Source organism: Callorhinchus milii, unplaced genomic scaffold, assembly GCF_018977255.1.
Source record: "Callorhinchus milii isolate IMCB2004 unplaced genomic scaffold, IMCB_Cmil_1.0 Scaffold2, whole genome shotgun sequence".
Classification (NCBI taxonomy): domain Eukaryota; kingdom Metazoa; phylum Chordata; class Chondrichthyes; order Chimaeriformes; family Callorhinchidae; genus Callorhinchus; species Callorhinchus milii.
The window spans coordinates 124,150,057-124,165,593 of record NW_024704743.1 but is presented as its reverse complement, the minus strand read 5'-3'; the positions used below and the strand labels follow the sequence as shown (position 1 = coordinate 124,165,593).

The window sequence follows — 15,537 nt, the reverse complement described above, 5'->3', positions numbered from 1 at the left end:
CTCACTGTCTCTTTGGATTTGAGATTGAGACGTTTCGAAGACATGATAAGGCACGGTATCAAATGCAAGGATTATTATTGTTTTTCAAAAGAATCCTTCAATCCGGTCAGTCTCAATCCCAAAGCATTTAAAACACTGCTTGCAAATTATTACTAATAATAATCCTTGCATTTGATAAAGCACCTTATCATGACTTTGAGACATCTCAAAGCGCTTCACAAGATATAAAGCATAGTGTGTATTTTGTGGGCGAAAAGCAGCAGTCATTTGCAAACGGCAAAGTCCCACACTCAGCTCTGGATTGAGACACCAAATTATTATTATTTTTAAAGGGATTATTACCCCCGGAAAGTGATCCACAAATCGACTAATAATTGGGTTCCTACTTACTGCCAGGTAAACAGGCGTGTGGAGTACGGAAACTTGCCTTAGGTTTCACCCTGCCCGGGAAGCGAACCCGGGTCCTTTCACTTGTGAGGTGAACGCTCTTACCAGTACACTGCAGGATTCCACAGGGCTCGAGCAGAGGATCAGCCTAGACACTCAGCTCAAAGCCCCTTGACATTGGGGGGGCTCAAACCTACACTCTCTATTTCGGAGGCGAGAATGGCAGTGGGTGCCCCAGTTTGACCCACAGACAGTGTGAAGCTAATGGCGGCAGCTGGTTGTGACAGTACTAACAGTGAATATCCTTCACTCTCAAAGAATGGGGGGGTGGGGGGAAGAGAGTGGCGGGGAAGAGAGAGGAGGGAGGGGGGGGAAGAGAGAGGAGGCGGGGGACAAAAGGCTCAAATGCTCCCACCGCCGTGAGCACTGATCGATCTCCTCGCATTCCAGTGCCACACAGAGCATTGTGGACTCTCTGAATATAGGTCGTCATAACCTCAGCTCAAGCAGTTTCTCCCTTAAATACTGCTTCACCTCTTCGATTCCGTTTAGCTTTTCCAGCTCATGGTAAGGCAACTGCAGGAACAAGGAGAGCACAGCACAGTAAGACACCCATTGTTATAATAATCCTTACATTTGATATGGCGCCTAATTATGTCTTCGAGACTTTTCAAAGCGCTTCATAGAATACACTGTAAAGTGGAGTGACTGTGAAATTGGCAGCCAGTTTCACACAGTAATATCGCCGCCACCATCAACACCACACACACCCTCATATCCTCACACACACTCCTTCATCTAAGACCACACAAACCCTCAACCACCCCAAACACACAGATATACATCCTCAATCACTCCCACACACACGTCCTCATACCCTCACACACACTCATTCTCCCCTCAAACACTCTCGCCCACACACACCCATGTCCACCACATATTCTCTCGCCCACACATACAAATATACACACACATCCACAGAAACACACACAGCCACACCACAAAGACCCACACAGACATAGATAGTTCCCCCCACCCCCAAGGGTGACTAACCTGAAGCACGGTGTACCCCAGCAGCTGGAGATGTCGATCCCTCATTGCTCGGGACCCCACCAGGATGTCTGAGTTGTGGCAGTAATGCCATTTGTTGTTGACTGACACCACAATGCTGTGTGTGGAGGGTGGGAGGCTGGGGGGGGGGGGGAGGAAGAGGGATAAACATTACTCAGAAGCGTAATTATCTCCAACAACTACCACAGTGTACAATAAACTTTCAAAACTTTTGTTAAAGCAAAATACTTCTTGTTTCACTGGACAACCCACATTCCACCCACACCCACTGCACGGAATCCAATGGATGAAGCCCCTTCACTCCCATTGAGTAGTGTAAACGCACTGGGCTTCATGACCTTATCACTCCCACCCTTACCCGGCTCCACTAACTAACCATCCCACAAAGGATACAGTTCAAAATCCTTGTCCTCGCTTTCAAAGCCCTCCACAGCTTTGCTCCTTCAAGGTCCTGCTAACCTCTAATGCCATATCAACCTGTCTGCTTTGCCTCACTCCCTCACTTGCCTCCTGCAAGACCCTGTCTCAAGACACTCCTCTTTGACCAGGCCTTGGGCCACCATCCCAGCCCTCCACCACTCCTGATCCCAATCCCCAGAAAATCCCTGACTGTCCAGCACCTTGGAATGTTCTCCCAACGTGAAAGTCATTGTGCAAATGTAATTATTTGTTGTTGCTGTCTCTCTTCGTGACCCGTCCCCACAAGCGCACTCACTGACAAGCGCTGGAATCGCATTGAATCGCGGGAAATTAAGTTCATCTGATCATGGATCAAGATTATGTTTCCTACGATTCAATGCAGCCGGTAAGTGCAGGAGTAATGGAAGGTAGGGGAGCTGCTTTAAGAGGTGATTAATACAACTGGTGGAAAATAAATCTAGTTGGTTTTGATAGGAAACTGAATGGGACTCGGTGAATGTGCGACTTATGTGACTAGACGATTTATGAAGAGAAGACGGATGGGAGTTGTACTCTTCCCTAACTGGGGCTGAACCAAAAAATCATAGAACCTGACAGCATAGAAGGAGGCCATTCGGCCCATTGTACCCGGGCCGGTTCTTTGAAAGAGCCACCAACTAATCCCACCTTAGCCCTGCAAAGCCTTCCTTTTTAAGTACCTATCCAATTCCCTTATGAAAGTTATTATCAAATCGGCTTCCACCACCCTTTCACGCAGTGCATTCCAGATCACAACAACTTTCCAGGTTAAAAATAAATATCCTCATCTCCCCTCTGGTTCTTTTGCCAGTTATCTTAAATCTGCAACCTCTGGTTACTGGTTACTGACCCACCGACAGAGGAAACAGTGGCGTGTGGGTTGCCAATGTTGTTACCCTCTCACTGTGTGTGTGTGTGTGTGTCAGCCCGCGCTCTGGCCATTACCGGTTGGCTTTCTGTGAGCTCTCGGAGTCCAAATGCCTTTCTTTCTCTGGTCGCGGGGGGCTGCAGAGACGGAGGGTTGTCCCCGCGCTCCCCATGTCCCCTGACCCCGGCCCACCCTGCCTCTCGGGGTAACGAGCGGTGTCGTAGAAATCGTGGCCGGTTTGCTCAGCTCTGAACATTGCTGCTCGCTCCTGGCCCTGAGCCGCAGACACCTCCTCCCCGTCCTCGTCCAGAATCTTGCCGATGGGGAACTGGAAGAGGGAGGTGGAGCTGATGACGGGAGAGCAGTCAGGGGCGCTGGTCGGTTGGTTCAGGCAGTCAGAGGGGCTGCTGAGGGTGGAGCTCTCCTGGCTCTCCAGTGACTGCTCTTTGGTCAAGCTGCTGTAGTAGTCCGAGGGTGGGTAGTAGGGCGAGTACTCGATGGGCGAACGGACAGTGCCGGCCAGCGGCCCGATACACGTCAGGAAATCCACCTCGGCCGCTAGCTCTCCCGCTCGCTTCTCCTTTCCCGCGGGCTTCCCCTCCACGTGGCTGAACGGAGAAAACTTCTGGAAGTCGGTGGTTAGGGAGTGGAGATCAGCAGAGCTGGGCAGGGCTCCAGGACCCTCGGATGGCTTGGTGTCGGAGGCCGGAGGGCACAGAGGGGTGTCGGCGGTGGTGGTGGTCTCGGCAATGTGAAGGACGCTGCCGGAGCCATTTAACCAGAGTAAAAAATCTGCAGAGGAGATCAAAAGAGTCCTTGTGTCAAGAATAATTTGCATTTACACACACAGCGCTCAACAGTGGTGGAGACTGATGCCGAGCCAGGGGGAGGGAGGGAGCAGGTGAGCGTAAGCATGATCAAAGAGGAAGTTCTTCAGACGTGATCTAAAAGAGAGGATGGAGGGGGCAAGGTGGAGGGATTGAGGAAGATAGTTTCTGAGTTTTGGAACATAGTGACTGAAGGTACAGCTGCTGATGGTGGAGCGGAGGGGACAGGGGGCAAACAGGAGGCAGCGAGTAGTGGGTTTGGGGGGCTAAGCAGGTCGGAGAGGTAGGGAGGTGCTAGGATATGAAGGGCTTTGAAGACAAGTATGAGGATCTTGATAGGGAGCAGTGGCACCTGGGCGAGTACTGGGGTGATGGGGCTATGGATTCACTCAACCAAGAGGGTGCCTCACAAATTTGTGTGCTGACAACACAATTCTAACACGTGTGGGCATTACGAGAGCTAAGCTGCTGCCCATCCCAGCCAGGAGCCGTCATATGGAATTTGCTCAAACTTGCCCTAAAGAAATAACTTTTTTTTTACAGTAATTTTATCAACAACAAATTGGTTTTACACAGCGCCTTTCACGGAGGGAGGACTTCCCAAGGCGCTGAACAGTCAAGGATTTGTACCCAACCTTGGGGATTGGAATCAGAGAAGGTTGGAAGTCAAGGAGGATGAGGGTGGGAGAGTGACCAAAGAGGAAGGTCTTGAGACGGGCCTTGAAGGAAGTAAGGGAGGGGGCGAGGCAGAGGTTCTCCAGGACAGAGCTCCAGACGGACTTCTCAAAGTGCTTCACTGTCACCACAATCAAGTGTAATGAGTGATTTTTGCTGCTAATTTGCGTACAGCAAGGTCTCTGACAGCTCACAAATTCATCTCATCACTGTGCCTATCTGGAGGACTCTTGACCAGGTCACTTTACAGTGGATGGGAGTATTATTACCTGTGTAATAGCCCGGGGCCACAACTTCATCCTGCTTGTAACACTGGTCTCCAATCAGCTGTCTCAATGCCTCAGCGACCAACCCTTTGTAACTGAAACCAAAACACAAGATAACATACAAAGTTTGTTGGTCAGCAGATGTCTGATAAACGTAATCTCACTACTGTGATCAGCCAGTGACTGACACACACGGAAACCCGTCACCGTGACCAGCCGGTGACTGACACACACGGAAACCCGTCACCATGATCAGCCGGTGACTGACACACACGGAAACCCGTCACCATGAACAGCCGGTGACTGACACACACAGAAACCCGTCACCGTGATCAGCCGGTGACTGACACACATGGAAACCTGTCACCGTGATCATCTGGGTGTCAGATACACACAGAAACCCGGGCCCTCACCATGCTTAAGAGTATCCAAACCAGACTGAGTTTCCAGGACATATACATGGAGAAGTGTTTGTCTGGGATGGAGTGCCAGAGAGACGCACTCCGCTCGGCTAACTCCAACGATAACAACAATAACAACTTGCATTTATATAGCGCCATTCACACATTTTGCAGTGTTCCAGGAAACTGAGGCACAAGATGGCAAGCACGAGGTTTGGGGACTCCAGAGAGTGTGTTGGAGGTAATTGCTGGAGCTAAAGCTTGCTATTCTCGCTGCTTGTCCCTAACTACTAGGGCTTGGGTTTGCAGGGTTTTCAGGAGCTGAGTGTTCAGGGTTGTGCCAGTTCCATTCCAGGCACAACCCTGAGCAAAAATCCCTGAAACTGGACCCAGCACGAGGAACATAGGAACAAAGGAACAGGAGTATCAAGGGATATGGGGCAAAGGTGGGAAAATGGAGTTGAGCTATAGATCAACCATGATCTAACAGAGTGGCAGAACAGGCTCAAATGGCCTCCTCTTGTTTCTGTGTTCCCACAATAATAATAATTCTTACCTTATCACGTATTTGAGACATCTCAAAGTGCTTCACAGAATATCCTGTAAAATTAATTGACTGTATATCTTGTGGGTAAAATGGAGGGCATGGAAGTACAGAGTTTGGTACAGGTAAGAATGTGGGCGGCGGAGTTTTGAATCAGTTGAATTTTGCCCCATCATTGCCAGTCGAGCATTCAACATCTCTGCACCCACACTCTGGAACTCTATCCCACAATAGCTCTGCCTCACACCCTCTCTTTCCTCCTTGAAGCCCGTCTGAAGACCTTCCTCTTTGACCGTGCCTTCGGCCACCCTCCCATCCCTACTCCCCTGCCCTCCTACCCTCCTCTCCTTCTGACCCCAACTCCCAGCTTGGTTCAATACCCGATTGTCCAGTGCACTGGGGTTTCTTTCCGACATGAAAGGTGCTATACAATTGTAATTTGTTGTTGTTGTTGTATGGACGCAGGCAGGCAATGTGGTGGAGGTGGAGTAATGCAGTGCTGGCCCAGTACCGGGTCCTCCCTGTCAGCTCCTGTAAACCCTGCAGCCAAAGCCCTAACGGGGAGGGTGGTCCTAGCTGGGCAACTTTCTGGAGGTCGAACTTTCTGACCCAGAGATGAGAATGATACCAATTAAGCGCGTCAGCATCTAATAATAATCCTTGCATTAGATAAGAGTGCTTTATCACGTTCTTGAGAAGTCTCAAAGCACTTTACAGAATATATTGTAAAATGAATTGACTGTATATTTTGTGGGTGAAACGTGGCAGCCAATTGCGCACAGCAGCGTCCCACAAACAGTCGTGGATTCAGTGGCCAAATTATTATTATTTTGAAGGGATTATTACTCCGGGAAAAGCGATCCGCCAATCGACTAACAACCAGGTTCCTACTTACTGCTAGGTAGACAGAGGAGTGTAAGCGGGGTCTCCCTGGAGTTGATTTGGCTCCAAGGTGACATGCCTGGCAATCAAATGTCGGAATCGAGCCAGCCCTCTGTGACAGTCTCTAGTCCGGTTCCTGAGCCAAGCGGGTCCGCAGGATTGCAGGACACTGCTGACGACAGCACCTCAAAGGGCAGACCAGTCACTGGGGGCAGGGAATCCTCCCAGTTAGGTCCTGTTAACCCTGCAATCAAAGCTTCAACGGGGAGGGTGGTCCAGCACCGGGAAAGCTGGCCAGACAGTGATATCAACGGCAAACTATGTGGTTTTAGCTGGTCAGACTCCAGCAGTTACCCCAACACACACTCTGGGCTCCCCCCAAGCCTTGGCTCTTGCTAACCTGTGCCTAATACTTTCTGGAATTAGGTAAACAGGATGTGTCCCTCCAGGGAGAGAGAGAGAGAGTGAGAGAGAGAGCATTACAATCCAGCAATCTATCTCTGGGATTTCCATGTGTAGGTGGGATGCATGAAATTCTCAGTGTGGTTTGGACACTGTTAAGCACAGTGATGGGTTTCCACATGTATCAGACACCCAGCTGGCCAAAAAAGCAATGAATAAACAGAGACTGGTGGAGTACGAAAGCATTCCTAAGCTTTTGCCTGCCCGGGAATCGAACCCAGGTTCTCTCGCTTGTGAGGCGAATGCTCTAACCACTACCATATGGGACTGCACACTCCTATAATATACCCACCGCTGAAGTCTCCCTTCCCAGGTTCGATGGTGGTGATCACTGACCTGTACTTCCTGTTGACCTCGTCAGCTGTCAGCACGTGGTCGAACATCATGACCTTGTACCTGTCCTCCAGACGAGGGCCTTTGTAATCGTGGAATTCCAGCTGGATGGCAGCGTCCAGCAGCGAGAGATACCGGCGCACGATCAGCGCATAGGGGCTGTCTGGGGGGAAAGAGAGAGCACGAAGGACTGAAACTAAACCATTTACAGCACAGAAAGTATTGTGTCTGTCCACTGCTCCCAGCATCACCTGTCATTCTAATAATCCTTGCATTTAATATAGTGTTCAAGACGTCTCAAAGCGCTTCATAGAATAGACTGTGAAGTGGATTGACTGTATTTTGTGAGCAAAATGCAGCAGCCAATTGTGCACAGCAGCATCCCATAAACAGTGTGGATTGTGTGACCACATTTTTTTGTTTAAGGAATGTGGAAAGCAATCTGCCAATCGACTAACAACTGGATTCCTGTTTACTGCTAGGTAAAGAGAGGCATGTGGAGTAAGGATCTTGCCCCACCTGGGAATTGAACCCAGGTCCTTTTACTTGCAAGGCAAGTTCTCTAACTACTACGCTATAGGATTCGATGCATGCTAAATACTAATACAGTCTTATAGTGCTGACTACGGTGACCAGCTCAGTGCTCTAGGATAGAGCCACCAATGGTGGAGCGGAGGGCAGAGGGACATGCAGGACGTTCCAGCCTATAATAAACAGTTTTGTGGGAAAAACGTACTCATGACGTTGTTGATGAAGGGTGCGGAGAAGACGCGATGGAGCACTGCTCCCGGGAAGTGTCCGAGCTGGAACATAGACATGACAATGTTGACCGTGGCGAGGGGCGAGTTCAGGACCTTGACCTCCAGCACTGACTCCAGCTTGTCAAAGAACTTGGCTTGGTTGGAAGGCTTGTAATTCATGCGGCTGAAAGGAAAGACCAGCTTCTGAATCACCTGCAGAGAGAAACACGTCACGTCAACGATTAGTGTCTCAAACAGAGAGTCGTCTCAAAAAGTTTCACGGTAACATCGTCAACTGGAGTCTTGGTCCTCTCTATCTCTACAACCTATTAGAATTTCACTAACCTGTCCGCTCCCTCTGCTTGGAGGGTACTGGCCTGCTCCACATCCCCTGCCTTGCCAGCTCCACCATCAACAGTCGAGCCTTCAGCCTCTCCACCCTCTGAACTCCATGCCGAAGCCCCTCCACCTCACTCCCTCCCTCAACTCCTTCAAGGCCCGTCTCAAGACCTTCCTTTTCAGTCATCTTCTCTCCATCACCCTCCCTGCCCTCCACCCCTCCTGATCCCAACCCACAGCTTAGGTGCTTGTTGCCTTGTTGTCCAGTGTTGTCCCTTGTTGTCCAGTGCTTTCGGATGTCCTCCCGACATGAAAGGCGCTGTGTAAATGTAATTTGTTGCTGTTGTTGACTATTTCGGTTGGCAAACACTGCAGTCATTTTGCACAAAGGATGAATCTGACAGATCCCGATTAATCTGGAGGAATGTCGGTCAGGACACCAGGAGAAATGCCCTTCATGACGTTACATGGTCTTTTAATATCCACCTGAATAACAGGCCTCAGATGAATGACTGTATCATTCAGAGGGTTATTAGGTCACTGTCACATGCAGCTGTTGAGATGGTAACAATACTTGAAAGGGAACTGAAAAAGTGAAAATTACAGGGAGAGAGCAGGAATGGGATTAGAGTAGAGAGCTCCAGTTGGGGGAGCGAGCCCCAGCACAGACACCACCCTCCTGGGCTGTAGTCTCGAGAGCTCTATATAACTGCACAGATGAAATCTGTAGCCCCCTCCCCAGCTGCAGACCCATTGTACTCTACAATCGGGTTATCTAATGACAGAGCTTTGGACTCTGTCTGGTCTGTTTACGTGCCTACAGTCACCTCCTCTCCCTAGCTGGGCGTCGGGCTCCACTATTGTTAAGCGCTCTGAGACACCTCCCTGCATGAAGGGCTCTGTGTAAATGTGAATTGTTGTTGTTTTCTGCTGTACCTTACTGTCCAGATATTCTCCCTTTTTGACCAGGAACTCTGCGATGGTGTCCAGTAACCTGGTCTCCCTCAGGCGATGGCGGGCGATGTACTTTGCTATCAGGGCCATGGTATACGGGCTCACATTGTCCACCTTCTTGGGAAGCTCTTCTGTAGTCAAACACCACAGTCATTCACCCCAGACACCAAGACACCCCCAGCTCCATGCAGTTATCCCTGCATCTGATATAGCGCCTACAACATTGCAGGGTTCTCAAAATGCTTCTCAGGTAATTATAATAATAATAATCCATTCTTGAGATGGCTCAAAGCGCTTCATAGGAAATAAGTGTCCTGTAGCTCAGAGGTTAGAGCACTCGCCTCGCAAGCGAGAGGACCTGGGTTCAATTCATGGACAGGGTGAAATCTTAGGCATGTTTCCTTAGGCAAGCATCTGTTTACCAGCAGTAAGTAGGAACCCGGTTGGTAGTCGATTGGTGGAACACTTTCCACTTTATAGTATGTTCTGTGAAGCGCTTTGAGAGGTCTCAATGACGTGATAAGGAGCTAAACCGAATGCAAGGATTATTATATAATAATATAGTAATCCTTGTATTTGATATTATAATAATAATAATAATAATCCTTGCATTTGATATAGCGCTTTTCACGTCGGGAGGACGTCCCAAAGCGCTTCACAGAACACACTGTAAAGTGAATTGACTGTATATTTGTGGGCGAACGTGGCAGCCAATTGAAAATGACTAAATTATTATTGTTTTTGGTTTTGGAGGGATTATTATTAGGCTCTCTGTGGAGTAAGGAAACTTGCCCAAGGTTTCACCCTCTGCCTGGAACTGAACCCAGGTCTCTCGCTTGCAAAGCGAGTGCTCTAACCACTGAGCTACAGGACTCCCTACTTACTTACTGCTAGGCAATAAGAGGTGTGTGGAGTAAGGAAACTTGCCTAAGGTTTTGCCCTGCTGGGAATCGAGTGAGGAGGGCTTCTTTGGGAATTAGTTCACTCCAAGTTGACATGTCTGGCAATGGAATATTGCGAGTCCACCCTCTATAACAGCCTCCTGTCCAGTTCCAGGACTCCAGCGAAGTAATAACAGATCAGCTTGGTTTATCAACAGGACTTGGAAGGGCAGAACAGTCACTGGGAGGAGGGATTCTTCCCACTCAGCAGCTGTTAACTGCAAACTGTAGTAGCCAAACTTTTGGGTCAGCCAATAAAAAAAAGTTCAATCCTCAATCCTCCTACTCAGCTCCTGTTAACCCTACAAGCCGAACCCTTAAAGGATTGGGTGGACCTAACCGGATAAACAGTGGGAAAGCTTGCCAGACAGCGACATCAATTAGACTTAATGGAAGTTTTCAAAATTATGAGGGGATTCGATAGGGTGAACAAGGAGAAACTATTCCCACTGGCGGTGGGTCGGTAACCCGAGGACACCCATTTAAAATAGTTGTTAAAAGAAACAGAGGGGAGGGGAGGAGAAATGAGTTGCTGGGATCTGGAATGCATTGCCTGAAAGGCCAGTGGAAGCCGTTTTGATAACAACTTTTAAGAGAGAAGTGGATAATTATTTGGGGAGAACAAGTTTGCAGAGCTATGGGGAGAGAGCGGGGGAAGTGGGGTTGATTTGAATGACTCTTTTCAAAGAGACACGGAGGGCCAAATGGTCTCCTTCTGTGCTGTATAATTCTATAATTCTATGAATGGCAAACTATGTGGTTTCAGCTGGTTAGACTCCAGCAGTTACACCAACACACATTCCGGGGCCAAGCCTTGGCTCTTGCCAACCGGGGGTAATAATCCCTTTTCTGGGGGTAATAATCCCTTCAAATAAATAATAATAATTTGATCACTCAATCCACGACTGTTTGTGAGATGCTACTGTGCACAATTGGCTGCCGGGTTTCAGCCACAAAATATATACAGTCAATTCACTTTACAGTATATTCTGTGAAATGCTTTGAGACGTCTCGAAGATGTGATAAGGTCTATATCAAATGCAAGGAATATTATTATATAAGCTGCAACTAATACTCTCTGGAATCAGATAAGCAGGATGTGTCCCTCCAGGGAGAGAGTGCGCATTCCATTCCAATCTATCTCGGGGATTTACAGATATAGGTGGGATGTATGGAAATTTCAGTTGGGTTTGGATACTCTTAAGCATGATGATGGGTTTCCGAGTGTGTCAGTCCACCTGGCTGACTATAAAAATATTCGGTGGTAGGGAGCAAATGGAGCCTGGCTCTGTATCACCAAGGGCTGGAATGATGGGGGTTCGGAGTTTAGTGCGGGTGAGTATGTGGGCCAGGGAGGTTGAGGAGGTCAAAGCCGCAGAAGTGAAGATAATAATAATTCTTGCAGTTGATATAGTGTGTTATCATGTCTTCTAGATATCTCAAAGTGTTTAACAGAATATACTGTAAAGTGAATTGACTGCATATATTTTGTGTGTATATTGAGTGACCACATTATTATTATTTTGAAGGGATTATTATTCTCAGAAAAGCAATCTGCCAATCAACTAACAACAACAACTTGCGCTTATATAGGTGCAAGTTGATCTTAGGTTAGAAGATCAGCCGTGATCTTATTAAATGGCCAGGCAGCCGCGAGGGGCCGAATGGCCTACTCCTGCTCCTATTTCTTATGTTCTTATATAGCGCCCTCCACTCAGGGAAGTATCTCAGAGCGCTTAGCAGTGGCAGAGCCTGACTCCGAGCCAGGGGGAGAGATCAGGTTCCTACTTACTGCTAGGTAAACAGAGATGTTTGGAGTAAAGAAACTTGCTCAACATTTCACCTTGCCCGGGAATCAAACCCAGGTCCTCTTGCTTGTGAGGCGAGTGCACTAAGCACCGAGATGTTGACGGGAGCTGTACATACCTGCCAATCTGACGATGAACTTCTCTTGTCGGTTCTCGTAGAAGAGCTGGGAGCTGAAGATGATCTCCAACGACTTGTTGCTGGCCTCACGGACGCAAGCGGCCAACATCTCGTCCAGCAGCGACATCTCGTGGTCCCTCACGTTGCCCACATGGCCGAGGGTGTGCTTGACCAGCCGCAGCACCTTACGGCCGGTCACAAGCTTCTCGGAGGCCGGGGTGTCCTGGGACAGGGCCTGAGACCTCAGCTTGTAGTAGGAGAGCAGCAGGAAGAGGGTCTGAGGGTGCCGCTCCTTCTCGATGTTCTTCTCCAGGCCGGTCAGGCAGGACTCCACCAGCGGGTGCTGTGTGGACGGGTGGAGCTTCATGGCACTGCTGAACACCATGGAGATGTCCTTCTGGTTAAACTGGGAAAGACGGATTCTGGATTCCTCCTCCAGCACCTGGACGATCTTCAGTTCACTGGGAAGACCTGCCAGGTGGACAGGGGAAGCCTGATTACTTATTTGTAATTTGTAATAATAATAATCCTTGCATTTGATACAGCACCTTATCACATCATTGATAAGGACATATTGTAAAGGATTATTGTTAACCCCGAAAAAGCAATCCGCCAATCGACTAACAAACGGGTCCCTACTTACTGCTAGGTAAACAGAGACGTGTGGAGTAAGGAAATTTGCTTAAGGTTTCACCGTGCCTGGGAATCAAACCCAGGTCCTCTCACTTGAGAGGCGAGCGTTGTAACCACTACACCACGGTACTCCAATGAAGTATGGTGATGGAGTTTGTTCATGTGTCAGACACCCGGCCAAAATGAAACAATTCATCACCATTTAACCTCTTGAAACTTTTCATTATCTTAAACACTTTCATTATAATAAAATAATCCTTGCATTTATTTGATATAGCACCTATAGCATCGTTGAGACGTCTCAAAGTACTTCATAGAATATATTGTAAAGTGAATTGACTCTGTATTTTGTGGGTGAAACGCTGCAGCCAATAGCTCCAGTCGCGGAGTGAGTAACCCAATTTTGAAAAATTTTTGGGAGTAACTACGAACAACCAGGTTCCTGAATACTGATGGTAAGCAGGCGTGTGGATTAAGGAAACTTGCCTAAGATTTTGCCCTGCCAGGAAGCGAACAGGATTCGACATCACCCCCTCGAACCTCCTCTGCTCCAACACAGAGTCCAAACCTCTCCAAACAACAACTTGAATTCTACATGAACAATTTCTCAGCATATTTTCCCCTGAGCTACAACAACAACTTGCATTTATGTAGCGCCGCTCATGCAGGGCAGCGCTTGACAATGGCGGAGTCAGTGGTGGCGAGGGGGGTAAGCAGATCGGAAAGGTAGGGAGGTGACAGGATTTGAAAACAAGTGAGAGGATCTTGAAATCGATCCGTGATTGGGAGCCAGTGGAGCCTGGCCAGGACTGGGGTGATGGGGGTACGGAGTTTCGTGCGGGTGAGTATCCGGCGGTGGAGTTTTTAATTAATTGGATCTTGTGTATGGTGGAGCTGGAAGACCAGCGAGGAGGGCATAGTCCAGCCGGGAAGTGACAAAGGTGTGGACGAGGGTTTGGCCACTTACCCAGAGCAGCCACTGCATAGAGGCAGTTCACAATGCTGAAGTTATCGAACTTGGAGCAGTCGTTGATGATGGAGTCGCACAGGGTCTGGAAGTCCTCATGCTCTGACACCCGAGTGTAGTGACTGTCTCCTGTGCCAGCGCTGGGGGACTGCTGCTGCACTACCTGCCCGATCTTCTGCAGGGCAATGGGGTAGTGATTGAAGGAGACCTTGCCCGGGTTCTGAGTCACCCACCTCAGCACCTCGTCCACTGTCCTGGAGCGGTCAATCAGCCTCTTCATGGTGAAGAAGGTATCGTAGCTCACTTTCTCGTGGATGAAGTTCCACGTTTTCTTCTTGGCGTGGTGGGGCTTGCGGCCACTGTGCTTCGCCTGGTGGGGGCGGGCGAGGCGGTCCGTGTAGCACCCGCCCCGGCCCCCGGGCTTACACGCGTGATACCGTGTGGTGTACATCATCCTCTGGCTCGTCGGGGGGCAGGGGGGCTCCAGCCCGCGATTCCCGCTCAGGAGGACGAGCAGAGGGAGGAAAGCGCTTGTGCCCAGGCCAGACAACCTGTCCAAAATCACAGCTCGCTCGCTCCGGCTGGGGAGAGCTCTGAACAGCTGGGAATGGGAGCTTTGCATTTTAAAGACGGCAAGCCCACCCTGCCTCCAGCAGGCCGCAGCACCCTAGGGAACAGCGGACAAGCACATAAACACAGGGGGCAATCACAGCAACCCCCACCCCCAAACTGGCTCAAATCATCTTGACCCCCCACCCCACCCCACTTTCTTTAGCTCATAAAATACACAGTCACTCCACTTTACGCCTGACTGCGAAGCGCTTTGAGATGTCTCAATGCAAGGACCCCCTCACCCATACGAACCGAACCAACCCTCCCCACCCAACCGCCCCCAACCTGCACCCAAACCCCCATCCCGAGGGCCAACAACAAGATTACATTCGTATGGCGCCTTTCACATCAGGAGGACATCCCAAAGCCAACCCTCTCACCCTCACACACAACCCCCCAATAACACACAACTCCCCCCCACTCCACACCCAACTCCTCCAAACACTGCCAACCACCCCCCCACCCGCCCGCACCCAGACCCCCAATCAATCAATCAATCCCCAACCTGCAACTCTCATTCAACAACAACAACAACAACAAGATTCCATTTATAGAGCCATTCCATTCCATTCCTCCACCTCCTTCATCTCAACGCCCCCCTTCTCAAACACAACTTGCATTTGTATAGGGGTAGCGTATAGGTAATGTCCCATTGGGTTTGCAGCCCCCCCCCCCCCACCCCAAACTCCCCCAACATACCAACCCCCCACCCCAAACTCCCCCAACATACCAACCCCCCCCACCCAAACATACCAACCCCCCACCCCAAACATACCAAGCCCCCCACCCCAAAACTCCCCCAAACATACCAACCCCCCCCACCCCAAACATACCAACCCCCCCCACCCCAAACATACCAACCCCCCCCCCACCCCAAACATACCAACCCCCCCCACCCCAAACATACCAACCCCCCCCACCCCAAACATACCAAGCCCCCCCCACCCCAAACTCCCCCAAACATACCCAACCCCCCCCACCCCAAACATACCAACCCCCCCCACCCCAAACATACCAACCCCCCCCCACCCCAAACATACCAACCCCCCCACCCCAAACATACCAACCCCCCCACCCCAAACATACCAAGCCCCCCCACCCCAAACTCCCCCAAACATACCAACCCCCCCCAACCCCCCAAACATACCAACCCCCCCACCCCAAACATACCAACCCCCCCCACCCCAAACATACCAACCCCCCCACCCCAAACATACCAACGCCCCCCACCCCAAACATACCAACCCCCCCCACCCCAAACATACCAACGC

General features: G+C 49.9%; 1 protein-coding gene across 1 annotated transcript; it reads right to left on the bottom strand.

The window, feature by feature from the left end:
- Nucleotides 1-433: 433 nt before the first annotated feature.
- fastk (Fas-activated serine/threonine kinase) lies at nucleotides 434-14,015 on the bottom strand (the record flags this gene model as incomplete). Its single annotated transcript, XM_007910744.2, has 9 exons — nucleotides 434-963; nucleotides 1,441-1,576; nucleotides 2,842-3,556; nucleotides 4,536-4,627; nucleotides 7,158-7,317; nucleotides 7,891-8,107; nucleotides 9,170-9,318; nucleotides 12,055-12,525; nucleotides 13,655-14,015. Coding segments are annotated over 9 exons (2,388 nt in total), but the record flags the coding sequence as incomplete, so codon positions are not given.
- Between the last annotated feature and the right edge of the window lie 1,522 nt (nucleotides 14,016-15,537).